Source organism: Hyaena hyaena, unplaced genomic scaffold (assembly GCF_003009895.1).
Source record: "Hyaena hyaena isolate Hyena2069 unplaced genomic scaffold, ASM300989v1 scaffold_58, whole genome shotgun sequence".
Classification (NCBI taxonomy): Eukaryota; Metazoa; Chordata; class Mammalia; order Carnivora; family Hyaenidae; genus Hyaena; species Hyaena hyaena.
This window is the reverse complement of record NW_024080689.1, coordinates 3,896,420-3,910,470: the sequence shown is the minus strand read 5'-3', so window position 1 is coordinate 3,910,470 and position 14,051 is coordinate 3,896,420. Positions and strand designations below refer to the sequence as shown.

Sequence of the window (14,051 nt, the reverse complement as noted above, 5' to 3'; positions counted from 1 at the left end):
TGCCGCTTTCTGCAAAAATGTGTTCCTTGCCTTAAATACACAGCCACGTAAGCCTTAGGGAGGGCAGAGCCCTTGTTCTGCTCGCTAACTCGTTGTATTTCTCAGTGCCTCGGATAGTACTGGGTAGCAAGGAAGAGTTCAATAATAAACACTTAGTGAATGAATGAAAAGAGACGGAAGTGTGAGGAATTTGGCGAAGAAGCAAGAGAGGATCGAAATCAAGTATAGCGCTAGCGCCCTCTTGCGGGTGAGAGGGGGACTGGGTGCTTTAAGCGTGACCGACGGAGACGGCAGGGGGAGCTCAGGCCCTTCCAGCCGAGGCGAAAGCTTTCGGACTACAACACCCAGCAGCCACCAGGAGCCCCAGGGCTTCGTGGGTACGGTAAGCCCTCGTGACCTCTCACGTGCCGGCCCCGCCCCTCCCGCGGGTCGCCCGCGAAATCCGATCGGGAGGCGAAGGGCCAATGGCAAGGTGCGGCCAAATCCCGCGAGAGCGCGTGGCTCTTAGGGACCGGGCGGGCTGCGGAACGCCGCGCTGGCCAGCTTCCTGTCGCCGTGTCCGCCTCGCCTTCCCGGGGTCCTCCGCCCCGTCCCGGAGGAAGGAGGCGGGCGCAGGTGGGCGCTCCAGGTCGGCGTCCGGAGCCGTGCGAGCCCTGCGGCAGGGCCGCTGGTAGGCGGCGGCGCCAGGGTTGCCCGGCCGAGGCCGGGGTAGCCGCGCGTCCCCGGCAGCATGGACACGCCGGAGGCGCCCCTGTTAGCTCCGGCCCCGGCCCCCGCCCCCGCCCCGGCCCGCCTCTCGCCTCAGGCTCCCCCGACGGATAAAGACCCGCACCCTGACCTGATGCTACCGCCGGCCGATGGGGACGAGCCGCCTCCCCGCCTGTCCCCGGATCCCACGGCCGGTTCAGCTGGTTCCCAGGACGGAGGGGAGGAAGGCTCAGCTTCTGCCTCCGCTCCCCTGGAAACGGGGTTCGGTACTCCTCGGGAGCTGAGCCCCCGAGTCGAGGAGCCAGAAGTTTCTGAGAATGTGAGCCTTCCTGCGGAAGAGACGGACAGGCCGGAGTTGGGGCCCGGAGAGGCCGCGGCAGGGGTGTCCGAGGAAGCCCCTCCGGAGGATGAGGGATTCAGGTAAGGGGTGATGGCGTGGACGCCGGGGTCCGAGCGCGTTGGGAGCGGGAGCTGTGTGGACGTGTGTACTGTAGACGCGGGTCTTCCCCCCCCCCCCCCGCTTCTCAGGCTCATTTCCTCCTTGCCTTGTGCCCGCACCTCCCTTCCAGCACCTGGAACTACAACTTCTCCCAGCTACCTCGATTTCTCAGTGGCTCCTGGTCAGAGTTCAGCACCCAGCCCGAGAACTTCTTGAAAGGCTGTAAGTGGTAAGTAAGGGTAATGGGGAGGGGGTGGGGGTATCCACACCCGGGACTTTTGCCATAAAAAAAAACACACAAAAAACCGTTATCTTGGAGCAGATCCATCAAGAGGGGAGTTGGGGAAAAAGAGCAAAAGTTCCTCTTGGACTGAGCTTAAATTCCACCTAGAGTTATGTGTCTTCTACTTTTCTCCAGGCCTTGGGGGGCTTACCTACCCCAGAGGGAGCCCGGCACTTGGAAAACAGAGCCCTGTCCAGCTTTCTGACTCTTTCCCGTTTCTAGGGCCCCTGACGGTTCCTGCATCTTGACCAACAGTGCTGATAACATCCTGCGGATTTATAACCTGCCCCCGGAGCTGTACAATGAAGGGGAGCAGCTGGGATACGCAGAGATGGTAAGGGCCGGGGCGCCTCCGGGCTCTGCGTGTTTCAGTCCTTCGCCTAGACGGGGGTGGGGTGGGGGGGGGGATTGAGTCCTCGCCTTTCCTGTTCGCAAACAAAACGTTTCTTCACGAAGGTTCCCAGGTAGCATGTTCCACCCTGGACGTGAAGATACTTACGGTGGTATTTGCCCCTTTTTTAATCGTGAGTGTGTATTTCCCATCAGAGAATGGTGGGCGTGTCGTGAGGCTATTGAGTTGACTTACAGTTATTTATTGAACGGCCGCCAGCGTGTCCGTTACCGTATCTGGTGTTGACGAGAAGTGCTGAAGGAGACAGATGACAAACGTGGAAACCGGCGAACACGGAAGTTCGTTACAAATCGTAATGAGTGGTGTGAAGGAAAGAAATGGAACGAGGAGGAAGGAACCAGAGGAAACCATTTTATTCATTTGTTTGTCTTAAGTTTACTTCTTTGTTTTGAGAGCGAGAGAGAGCGAGCATGGGCGTGCACAAGCAGGGCAGGTAGAAGAAGAAAACAAGCCCAAGTAGGCCCCACACCATCAGCGCAGAACCTGACTATGGCTCAAACTCATGACCTGTGAGATCATGACCCGGGCCAAGATCAAGATTATGACCTGAGCCAAGATCAAGATGCTTAACCGACGGAGCCACCCAGGCGTTCCTAGAGGGGACCGTTTTATTTAAAAGAAAAAATTTCTTTTAATGTTTATTTTTGAGAGAGAGAGAGACCCGGAGCGTGAGTGAGGGAGGAGCAGAGAGAGAGGGAGAGAGACACAGACTCCGAAGCAGGCTCCAGGCTCCGAGCTGTCAGCACAGAGCCCGACGCGGGACTCAAACCCACAAATTGAGATCATGACTTGAGCCGAAGTCGGCCGCTTAACCGACTGAGCTGCCCAGGCGCCCCACAGAGGAGACCACTTTAGATGAAACTGGTCAGGAAGGGGCTCTGAAGCAGAGCCCTGAAGGGTGATGGGATCAGATATGTGAAGAACATTCCAGGAAGAGGTGATGAAGTGACAGAGACCCAGGGCTAAGAGGGAGCTTTGTGTGTTCAAGGAACGGAAAGTAGGCCCGTGTGCCTGTACAGAGGCCGGTGAGGGGGCACGTGTGGTGAGGATGGATCCAACAAGCCATATCGTGTTGGATCCGGTGGGTAGGCCATTTGGGGTTTATTTGGGAAGCCCGGGGAGAGTTTTAAGACGGAAGGATGTGGGGCGCCTGGGTGGTTCAGTCGGTTAAACGTCTGACTTCATTCAGCTCCGGTCAAGATCTCCCAGTTTGTGAGTTCGAGCCCTGCATTGAGCTCTCTACTCTCAGCGCTGAGCCTGCTTGGAATCCTGTCTCCCTGTCTCTGTGCTCCTCCCCTGCTCTCTCTCTCTCTCTCTCTGTCTCAAAAATAAACAAGTGTTACAAAATAAGAGTGAAATGATGGCCAAAGTTTAGAGAGTGGATCGTGGTGAGCAAGAGCGAAATCGGGGATTCATCAGGATGCGTTCCTCATGGTTCCCACGAGGGAGGGCGGTGGCGGGAGACACGGAGGGGCGTGGATGGGTTTGAAGTGTATTTCGTAGGACGTGGACGTCCACCGGATGTGACGGTGCAGGGAAGCGGGCAGTCACGGGTGACATCCAGGTGTTGATGGCCCCGGGGGCGGTGGTACGATTACTTGGCAGAGGGGACGGATCAGAAGAGGCCCTGAGACAAGTGAAGGCTGTTTAGGTCCGTGAAAGGCGAAGCTGAGGGAGAAGCCGGGGCTGGGATGTACTTTGGGAAGCGGAGGAGCAGGTGGGCGGTATCGGGTGTTTCCCGAACGATTCAGTGTCAAGACCGAGTGGCTGGAGAAGGAGGCGGCTCTGGCAGGTGGAGGTGGAGTGCGGGACCGATGGCCGAGGCCGAGGCAGGGTCAGTCAGGTCTGATGCTGTTGAGGGTGAGACATAGACAGTGACCCCCGAAGACGTTAGTGACCTTGGCAAGAGCACTTTCCGAAGAGCGACGGAGGCAGAAGCCGAGTAGAGCGGCTAGGAGAGGAGGTATAGACAGTTCTTTGGAAAGTTACTTTTGGACGCGAGTCAGGAAGTGGAAAGCTGAGCAGAGGGAATGTGGGGCCGAGAAGGGCTAGCGAGGTGCTCCCTCCGTGTCAGGAATGACCCAGCGGACACGGGGGAGTCGATGCTGTAGGGGAGAGAGGCGGGCACGGGTCCCGGAGATGCTGGCTGAGGACAGGGTCCGGAGCCCATCGGAGGACTCGGCTCGGTGCAGAATCCTCTCTCGAAGTAGGCAGAGAGGCAGCTGTTCGGTGGTTGGAGGATTTCGGGGTCTCCTCTCTGTCGTCTCAGGGAAGCGGAGAGGGAGGTGAGCTGCTGAGGGAAGAGGGGGTGTGGGGAGAGCGCGGGAGGTGCGGCTCGTAGGTTCTGGCGAGTCGAAGATGCAAACCCGCAGGGAGCGTGGTGGCGTCGCTGTTCCGTGCTCAGCGCCCACTGGAAATTGGTCGCCGTCTGTTCAGGGTGAGACCGTCACCTTCACTGGGCATCTCTCCCCAGCTTTCCTGCGTGACAGTGGGGACGGTTCTGCCAGCCCCCGTCTCGCAGGGTCATCGTGAGCGTTAAAACAATTAACGTAACGAGTACTCGGTGAACGCCGGTCGTGGGTGTCAGCCTGGTCACGCGTGGAGCAGGAGGGCCGTGTGGCTGGGGGCTTGCCCGCGGGGAACGACAAGGCCGCCTTGAGCATCTGCAGGGGCGACCGTGCAGCGGGTGGCTCGAATGGAAAGCGGGCAAGGAAGTGGATTGTCCACGTATCTTTGCTGAAGCTGAGTAATTGTGGTGGAGAGCGAGCAGGTCAGCTGCACGGCTGGATTGGGGGGGGTGGTGGCTGCAGGTGGTGGTACGACAGGCCAGGGTCGTGGGATGGTGGCTGATGTGTGTGGTTTTTTTTAACTTTTCTTTAAAAAAAACTTTAAGTGTTTTATTTATTTTTGAGAGAGAGAGAGCGTGAGCAGGGGAGGGTCAGAGAGAGAGGGAGGCACAGAATGAAGCAGGTTCCCGGTTCTGAGCTGTCAGCACAGAGCCTGACGTGGGGCTCGAACCCACAAACTGCGAGATCATGACCTGAGCCGAAGTCGGACGCTTAACCGACTGAGCCACGCAGGCGCCCCTTAATTTTTTGAGGCACCTCCACACTCTTCCAGAGTGGCTTCACCAGCTTGCAGTCCCACCAGCCGTGCCAAGGAGATCCTCTTTATCCGCATCCTCACCAACGTCTGTTGTTGCCTGAGTTGTTCACGTTAGCCCTTCTGACGGGTGTGAGGTCGTACCTCATTGCAGTTCTGCTTTGCATTTCCCTGATGAGGGATATTGAGCATTTTTTCATGTGTCGGTTGGCCATCTGGATGTCTTCCTTGGAGAAGTGTCTATTTGTGTCTTTTGCCCGCTTCTTTACTGGATTACTTGTTTCTTGGGTGTGGAGTTTGAGAAGTTCTTTATAGATTTTCGATACTAACTCTTTGTGTGTTACCTCATTTGCAAATATCTTTTCCCATCCCATTGGTTGTCTCTCAGTTTTGCTGATTGTTTCCTTCGCTTTGCAGAAGCTTTTTATTTTGATGAGGTCCCAATAGTTCATGTTTGCTTTTGTTTCCCTCGAGCACCTGACTCTTGATTTCAGCTCAGGTCGTGATATCCTGGTTCATGGGATCGACCCTCGAGTCAGGCTTTGCACTGACAGCATGAAACTTGCTTGGGATTCTTTCTCTTTTACTTCTCTCTGTCTCTCTTTTTCACCTTTCTCTCTTTCTCTCTAAAAATAAGTCAGTATTTTTTTAAAAATGCAAAGAAGCTGGAGTTTGGGGAAGTGAAAAGATTTGGAAAAGGCCTAGGTGAGCAAGGTTGAGGCTCACCCTCCTCCTGTCCCCGAGGTGTGCCCTGGGGAGGGGGAGAGGGAGAGAAGGTGATGACAGCCTCCTTAAGGAAGAAGGGGGCCCAGTTCTGGGGAGGGCCTGGGCGCTCACGTGACAGGGGAAGGCTGGGGGTTCCTGGGTGGGTGTGGTGGGCCACCCTGAAAGAGCTCAGGAGCAGGGGTCGTTAGAAGAGCTGCAAGCGAGGCAGGCTGAGAATTTATTGTGCCACTTCGTTCAAGAAAAACAGGAATGTTGGGGCGCCTGCGGGGCTCAGTCAGTTGGGCGTCCGACTTCAGCTCAGGTCATCATCTCACGGTTCATGAGTTCGAGCCCCATGTCGGGCTCTGTGCTGACAGCTCAGAGCCTGGAGCTGCCTCAGATTCTGTGTCTCCCTCTCTCTGCTCCTCCCTCACTCATACTCTGTCTCTCAAAAATGAATAAACAAAAATTTTAAAAAGAAAGAAAAACAGGAATGTTGAAAAGGGGAAGAGCCATTATTAGCCACCACCACTATTCAGCCCTTTAAATTCCCCTGCTTTGTTTCCAAGCTCTGTACAGAGTGGTGGCTTTTTGTGTGGTTGTGTTCCACTAGGAGGTGGTTTTGTATGCTGCTTTCTTGTTTTCCTAACAGTCGTGTCCTAAGTGATTTCCCGTCTCCATAGTTCTCATAGTTAGTGGTGTCTGACGCTACCCCGAGTGCCCGGGATTGGTGACTTTCTCCCCTGTTCCCCTGTTTCGGACATTTGGGTTGTGTCCAGGATGTTTGTGTCCTGAATTATCAGCGAACGTCTTCATGTGTTTTGATGGAGATTCTTTTCAGAAGAGAAATTTGACGAGTAAGAAATACTCTAGGTCAGGAGTATCAGTGTTTGTTTTACGTCTTGTGAGGCAGAGACCCAGTTTGTCTCCAAAGCTCTTCTGCCTTTTTCCTTTTTCTTTAAACTGCTGTTTGCAGTGTGAGTGTAGCGGCTCTGTCACAAGTGCAGCCATCAGATAATTGCACTTTGTGTGTCTCCACGTTGAGGATATGGGAATAGATACAGCCATGTAGGCGGGGAGATGGGGGTGGCCGCTTTTGAGAACTTCCATACTCCCGTTTCTTTTTCCTTCTTTTTTTTAATGTTTCTTTACTTTTGAGAGACCGACTGTGAGCAGGGGAGGGGCAGAGAGAGAGGGAGACACAATCTGAAACAGGCTCCTGGCTCTGATCTGTCAGCATAGAGCCCGATGCGGGGCCTGAACCCACAGACCGTGAGATCACGACCTGAGCCGAAACCAGATGCTTAACTGACTGAGCCACCCCAGGTGCCCGTCCATACACGTGCTTCTTCTTCCCGACGTGCTTTCTTAATTCCTCTCTTCCCTTCTGTGCCTTTTTACAGAGCTTTCTGGAACTCCTGTTCCCAACTCCCCAGCCCCCAACCCTGCGTTCTGTCCCTGCCCGGCCCCAAGGCCTTCGCTCCCTCTAGCCCTACCCCGAGGTGCCTTGGAGGGGGGCTGCCCTCATCCCCAAGTACTGCATTCAGACACTTGCACTTTCTCTTTGTGAAAACTTTTCCTTTGAGGCTTCTGCTGTTTGGTTCTCCCTCATTCACCAAGGTCATGGGCACCTCGCGGCTGCCCTGTGCACCCCAAGGCTTTCCACCATCCTGGTGACCTCAGGTATCCAAACCAGAAGCTGGGTCTCATACTTTCCCAGCACCCCCCATTCCGATTAATTGCTAGATCCCATGGAGTCCCCTTATCTCTGTGATCCATGTGCTTCTCTCTACTCTGCTGTCCCCGCGGTAAGTCCTGTCTTACAATTGGGGGCCTCATGTTACTGGAACTGTCTTCTGTCTCGCTCATCAGGACAGTTCTTGCTGACTGCGGGTGACACGCTAGGTGTCGGGGAAGCACAGCTGCGATCGTTGCCTCCTCAGATGGGTACGATGCAGGGTGAGGAGCAGCGGGCTGTGGGAATGGGGGGGGCACCTTGCTCCGTTCCAGGGCGTAGGGAAGGCTTCCCAGGGGAAGAAGCACCTAAGAGACTGGAAGCGTGATTAGTGTCCAACCAGGAGAAACTGTCGAGGGAGGCAAAGGAAGAACGTTCCAGACCTGGGCGCTGGCGTGCGTGAAAGCCTGTAGATGGGGAGTACCGTATGTTGGCACCTTCTGGGAGCTGGGAGTCCAGCGGTGGGATGGAGAGACGTTAAAGGGGTGAGTACAGAGGGGTGAGCGAAAGGTGGGTAGGGGGCAGGCACCCTGTCAGGAGATGGGTTCTCTACTGAGGGTTACGCGGAGCCATTGAGCGTTTTAAGGCGAACGACGCTGGACAGAGTCCCAGCTTCACGAGGTCCCTGTGGCCTGCAGGGCAGGGCGAGGGGGGGCTGGAGTGCGGCCCCACCGGGGCGGGGGGTCAGCTCACAAGCTGGTAGAAGTGCTGGCAAGATGGCGGTGGCTTTGCGTGGGGACGGAAGGGCGGGAACACGCGGGCGGGGGACTCGGGAAGTGAGTTCTGCCAGCTGTCACTTGGCTGGACCAGAGGCGGAAAGGGGGCGATGAGTAGGAGAGGTCAAGGCTGCCGCTCAGATCTGAGGCTTCGATACTGGGATGTGGAGCCCGGGGGTGGGGCAGGTTGGAAGGAGGCGGAAGCAGGGTCGGTCACAGACAGGCCGAGTGTGAGACGCCCGCGGGACGTGCGGGTGGCGCGTGGAGCCAGGCGGCCTGACATGTGTGGAGACTGAGGTCCCGGGTGCGCGACGTCACGCCGAGGGCCAGCAAGTAACTGACAGAGGGCTGATACCAGGTGATTGAAAAACTCCCTTCCAGTCAGTAAGGAAAAGCCAATAGCTTAGAAAAGCGAGCAGAAGTGACAGGAAGGTGTACGCAAGCAGCTAATCAACATTGGGATGACTGTCCGACCTCTGTGGTCATGAGGGAGAGGCACAGCTGTACTCTAGGGAAAATCCACTTCACGCCTTAAAAAAATTTTTTTAATGTTTATTATCGAGAGAGAGAGGCAGAGCATAAGCAGGGGAGGGGCAGAGAGAGGGAGACACAGACTCCGAAGCAGGCTCCAGGCTGTCAGCACAGAGCCCAACATGGGGCTCGAACTCACGAACTGGGAGATCATGACCTGGGCGGAAGTCAGACGCTTAACCGACTGAGTCCCCCAGGCGCCCCAGCACAGCCTTTTATTGAGAAAAAGTTGAAAGTCCGGCAACACCAAGGGGAGCCACAGGTACTCGCAGGGCGCCGGTTGGGGGGAGAGTGAATCAGGGTGATCTCTTTGGGCTACTATGTGACAGTGACCGTATCTGGCAAAGGGCACGCTCTAGACCCTGGTCAATTAGCAGAAGCCGCAGGGAGGCCCTCCCGCACGTGTACCAGAATGTTCAAAGCCCACCACCCAACGTACGGAGAAATGCGGGTGACTGTCAGAGCAGGCTCGCGAGTGGGGTACTGCCCAGTGGTGAAGGTGCCAGAATCAGAGCTGCGAGTGTCCCCGCGGTCAGGCCCTCCCACCCCCCCATCACAGAGGAACACGTGTGCTCTGGTACCTGGTACCGTTGGCATTGAATGTAAGGGCCTGCGGGACGATGGTAAACGCCTGTCCTCTGTCCCCCGGGTGCTTTTTGTGTGAACACAGTTCTGCAGCAATGCGCGAATACCCCTGGGGAGGGCGTCCTTGGGAAGAAGCGTTAACTCGTTTGTATTTTATTTTTTAAGCCAGGTGGAGTGGTCACAGGAGCTTTTAAATATTCTTCTTTGCAGGTTTGAACTGGCTAAGACAATTTTTTAGAGGATCTAATGGCTTCTAGTAGGTGCACAGTAAATGTTCGTTTCAGTGGTTGGTTCAGGGTTTCTGTGTAGGGATGTTACTTCTTTTCTTTTTTTTTTTTCTTTAAGTTTATGTATTTTGGGGCGCCTGGGGGGCTTAGTTGGTTAAGCATCCGACTTTGGCTCAGGTTATGATCTCACGGCTTGTGGATTTGAGCTCCATTTTGGGTGACCATGAGCCCCGCTTCTCTCTCTCCCTCTGCCTCTCCCTCTCTGCCCCTCACTCACTTATTTTAATTTTTAAATAAAAATTAAGGGGCGCCTGGGTGGCTTAGTCGGTTGAGCGTCTGACTTTCGCTTAGGTCATGATCCCGCGGTTCGTGGGTTTGGGCCCCGCGTCGGGCTCTGTGCTGGCTGCCAGCTCAGAGCCTGGAGCCTGTTTCGGTCTGTGACTCCCTCTTTCTCTGACCCTCCCCTGCTCACGCTGTCTCTCTCTGTCTCCTAGAAATAAATAAAACATTTAAAAAAATTTTTTAAAAAGTTTAAGTATTTTTGGAGAGAGAGACAGAGAACACAAGCAGGGGAGGGGCAGAGAGCGGGGTAGGGAGTGGGACAGAGGATCTAAAGCAGGCTCTGCGCTGTCAGCACAGAGCCCGATGCGGGGCTTGAACTCATGAACCGGGAGATCATGACCTGAGTTGAAGTCAGACACAGGCTCAACCAACTGCGCCACCCAGGCACCCCTTCCTTGTTTCTTCTTAAGTGTTTAAAAAGGAAAAGGAGAAGTCTGTGTGGTCTTTGATGCCCCAAATCACAGTCTGAGCTGGTCCTTGAACGTTGAGATCAGGAATGTTCTTCCTATCAACACCATCTGCTTCTCCTCTGGTTAAGTGCTGACAGACAGTCCTCCTTTGTCATAAAACTTCCGGGTGCACGAGGCTGCCTCCTCTTCCCGCCAGTGACCCAGGCACCCCTGCATCTCTGTCCAGGCCCCTGTCCTTCGAATGGTGGAAGGTGACACCATCTACGATTACTGCTGGTATTCTCTGATGTCTTCGAGCGAGCCAGACACGTCCTAGTAAGCAATGTCCCTTGCCTCCCGTCCGCCGTCCCCTCTCGTTGCCCGGCCCCCAAGTTTCAAGGGGATCCCGTACTGAGAGAGCTAGGGACTGCCCGGGGCCTCGGGGAGGGAAGGCTGGCGCACCCTTCCGTGCAGGCCGAGAGGGCCGGCCAGTTGGCTTCCTCCCCTTCCTTTGACAGCGCCCGGGCCTCCGTGTCTCTCTCAGCGTGGCCAGCAGCAGCCGGGAGAACCCCATTCACATCTGGGATGCGTTCACCGGGCAGCTCCGGGCGTCCTTTCGAGCCTACAACCACTTGGTAGGGGCCTCCCCGCCGGGTCCCAGGGCTCGGCCTCGCTGCGCCGCCTCCCTGCCGGGGCCGCCAAGGCCGTTGCAGGCCTGTTTACGCTGCTGTCCTGCCCGCAGGACGAGCTGGTGGCGGCCCACTCGCTCTGCTTCTCCCCGGACGGCGCGCAGCTCTACTGCGGATTCAACAGGACCGTGCGCGTGTTTTCCACGGCCCGGCCCGGCCGCGACTGCGAGGTCAGGGCCACGTTTGGTGAGCATGTGCGCCTCCCAAGGGAGGAGGCGGGAGGGCAGCGCCACGTACGGAGGGGTCTTGGTGACCTGGGGGGGGGGGGGGTGCCTGGCCTGTCACGGCATCTTCAGTCCCGCCCAGGGAGGCGGTTGGACTCAGTGGGCAGAGGAGAAGACAGATGCAGGGAGGGGCCGGGACTCTCCCCAGGCCAGCCCGTTCGTTCCCCAGCCGGCGCCCTGTCGCTGGTGCGCCTTTTGGTCTCCAAAATCCCGGTGTCTCTGGGAAATTGGAGGTGAGGCTGATTTCATTTTCCTCCAAGCCTTCAGCTCTCCATCCATTCGGGAAGAAACAGCTCTGAGAAGGAAGAAATAAGTCCTGAGCATTTAGGCCCTTCGCGGGGATAGAAGGGTCTGGGGACACCAGAGACGGCTAGCCTGCTTGTGACGAGCCGGGCGGGCGAGGCACTGGGTCCCTGCACCCGGGGCGAGGGACAGACGCCCCTCTGATGAGTCCGGTCAGTGTCCGGTGTCCTCACCCTGTCCCCGACGTCGTTCCGTCCCTTTCTAGCGAAAAAGCAGGGCCAGAGCGGCATCGTCTCCTGCATGGCCTTCAGCCCGACCCGGCCGCTCTACGCCTGTGGCTCCTACGGCCGCTCCCTGGGCCTGTACGCCTGCCACGACGGCTCCCCTCTGGCCTTGCTGGGGGGACACCAAGGAGGCGTCACTCACCTTTGCTTTCACCCTGATGGCAACCGCTTCTTCTCCGGAGCCCGCAAGGTACGGCACGTCCTGCGATCGCGCAGAGGGTGCACGGCAGGCGGCAGCGGCGGTGTAGCCTGGGATGTGCTGGGGGCCGAAGCCAAGCTGGGGGGCGTCTGCAGACGGTGAGGGGAGCAGGGGTGCCTCGTTGGGGGAGGGCGAACGGGCTCCAGACCCCCGGTCTATGTCGTCAGGACGCCGAGCTGCTGTGCTGGGATCTCCGGCAGCCTGGCCATCCCCTGGGGGCCCTGAGTCGAGAGGTGACCACCAATCAGCGCATCTACTTCGATCTGGACCCGTGAGTGACGGGGTCCTTCCCGCCCAGGGTCCCAGTGCCCCAGGGATGCCAGAGCCCAGCCACAGGTCCCCGCCCCTGGCTGTGAGGGGTCCCCGCCCCAGGGGTGAGGGCTCGGTGGGGGGGGTCCCCGCCCCAGGGGTGAGGGCTCTGCATCAACAAGCTTCTCTTCCCAGGACTGGGCAGTTCTTAGTGAGCGGCAGCACCAGCGGGGTGGTGTCCGTGTGGGACACCGGTGGGGCCGGGCACGAGGGGAAGCCGGAGCCAGTGCTCAGTTTTCTGCCCCAGAAGGACTGCACCAACGGAGTGAGGTCGTCAGTTAATCCACAGACCTGGGGCTCCGGGCGGGGGTGGGGGGGTGCTGACGGACCCTGTGGGGGGCTGCTGAGGGAACAGGCATCCTCTCGGTGCCGACGGACCCTGCCCGTCTCTCTCCAGCCTGCACCCCAGCCTGCCATTGCTGGCCACCGCCTCGGGCCAGCGTGTGTTTCCGGAGCCCACGGAGAGTGAGGATGAAGGGGAGCAGGAGGTGGACCTTCCCCTGCTCTCCATGCGCCACGTCCACCTTGAATGTCAGCTCCAGCTCTGGTGGTGTGGGGGGGCCCCAGACACCGGCGTCGCTGATGCCCACCAGGGCAGGGAGGGGCAGGGGGCGGTGGGGGTGAGTTGATATAAAAAGGTTTTCTATGATGCTGGAGTCTTTGTGTCTTTTTGGGGAGCCACTTGGTGGAGATGGGGGGCCCTGGCGGGGTACAAGGGGGCTCCCTTGTCCGGGGCGCGGTGGGGGAGGCATCTTGCTCCCGACACCCGGGTTGAGAGGTGGGACTAGGCGGGAGCCAATGGGGCTGCGGAGCTCGGTGTGAAGTCAAGGGAGTGGGGGTGGGGCTTCATGCCATTGACTGGCCGGTTGCTAGGCAACTCGGTAAACTGAAGGGGGGGCAACCTGTTTGAAATCTCAGTCCCAAGGTGGGGGCGGCAGGGGTCAGGGTGAGCGTGGCTGCGCAGGAGTGGCAGGAGCCGTGTGTCAGACTGTTGGGTGTGACTGTGTGAGACTGTGCAGACAGTGACAGACGAGACACCCGCTCACTCGCGCTCGACACTGTTTACCACCCTCCAGCAGCAGAGGGACCATTACTCAGCTCTGGGGGAAGGGGAGCAGGAGCGCCCGCCTCTCCCCCTGGACTCCCCCAGCAGGCAGGCAACTGAGTGGCCAGAGTCAAGGACACGCAGCAAAGAGTAAAGGTGCCGAGAAACCACAGACGTCACCTGTCACATTCCATATTCCTGCTACATGCGGGGCAAGGGCGGGGGTCTTCCACTGGCCAGCTGTCCCTGGTCCCGTTTCTCCATCTATCCGCTTGCTCGGGGGCTGGGGGGGGCGAGTATGTTATTTCAGGCAGTGCCTCCTCCCCACCCCCACCCTCGCCGGAGCCTGAGAAGGGGGCTCTGAAGAGACTGTCAGCAGGGGATCTGCTTTGGGACCTCCCCATCAGAGGGAAGGGACTAGGGGCCTGTGGCGGCTGAGGGGCGAGGAATGTCACCTCTGCCCAGAGATGCTGAAAGCGAGGGTTCTTACACCCAAAAAGGCAAACCCTCCTCCCTTCCCCCAGGATAATTGGAAACAGCCCTTCCGGCTGAATGTGGGTTTGGGGAAAGGTACTCCCTTTCCGCCCCCAGCCCCGCTTCTCCCCACAGCCGTGCGAGAAGGGCCCGAGTTTACCCCCCTTCACCCTCGCCTTGCACCCAATCCCAGGTAACAGGCGAGGGCCCGGGAGCCTGGGACAAAAACCGACCCCAGGAGGAGGAGTTCGGCGGCCTGGGTTAGGTTTCCGCCTTTATCCCAGACTCCCCGGGTGACCTTGGGCAAGTCACGGGGCCTCCCCGAGCCTCAGTTTCTTCCCCCCTGCAATGGGGAGCCTGCAGCCCTGCCCCTCCCACTCGACACAGGTAGTCGCGACGGCCAACTCAGC

At 57.9% G+C, this 14,051-nt stretch overlaps 1 protein-coding gene across 1 annotated transcript; it reads left to right on the top strand.

The window, feature by feature from the left end:
• The first annotated feature begins 105 nt into the window (after positions 1-105).
• On the top strand, positions 106-12,751 carry WRAP53 (WD repeat containing antisense to TP53). Its single transcript, XM_039231496.1, has 10 exons — positions 106-1,128; positions 1,278-1,376; positions 1,653-1,764; positions 10,422-10,510; positions 10,719-10,809; positions 10,917-11,049; positions 11,596-11,804; positions 11,981-12,084; positions 12,258-12,392; positions 12,520-12,751. The coding sequence occupies exons 1-10, from the start codon at positions 731-733 to the stop codon at positions 12,749-12,751; spliced, it is 1,602 nt and encodes a 533-aa protein (XP_039087427.1). The 5' UTR covers positions 106-730.
• Positions 12,752-14,051: the final 1,300 nt, after the last annotated feature.

Coding starts and splice junctions, on each gene's coding strand:
- WRAP53 (XM_039231496.1), top strand. CDS start 731: ATGGACACGCCGGAGGCGCCCCTGTTAGCTCCGGCCCCGGCCCCCGCC. Junction 1,765..10,421: donor AGCTGGGATACGCAGAGATG/GTAAGGGCCGGG, acceptor ATCTCTGTCCAG/GCCCCTGTCCTTCGAATGGT. Junction 11,805..11,980: donor TCTTCTCCGGAGCCCGCAAG/GTACGGCACGTC, acceptor CTATGTCGTCAG/GACGCCGAGCTGCTGTGCTG.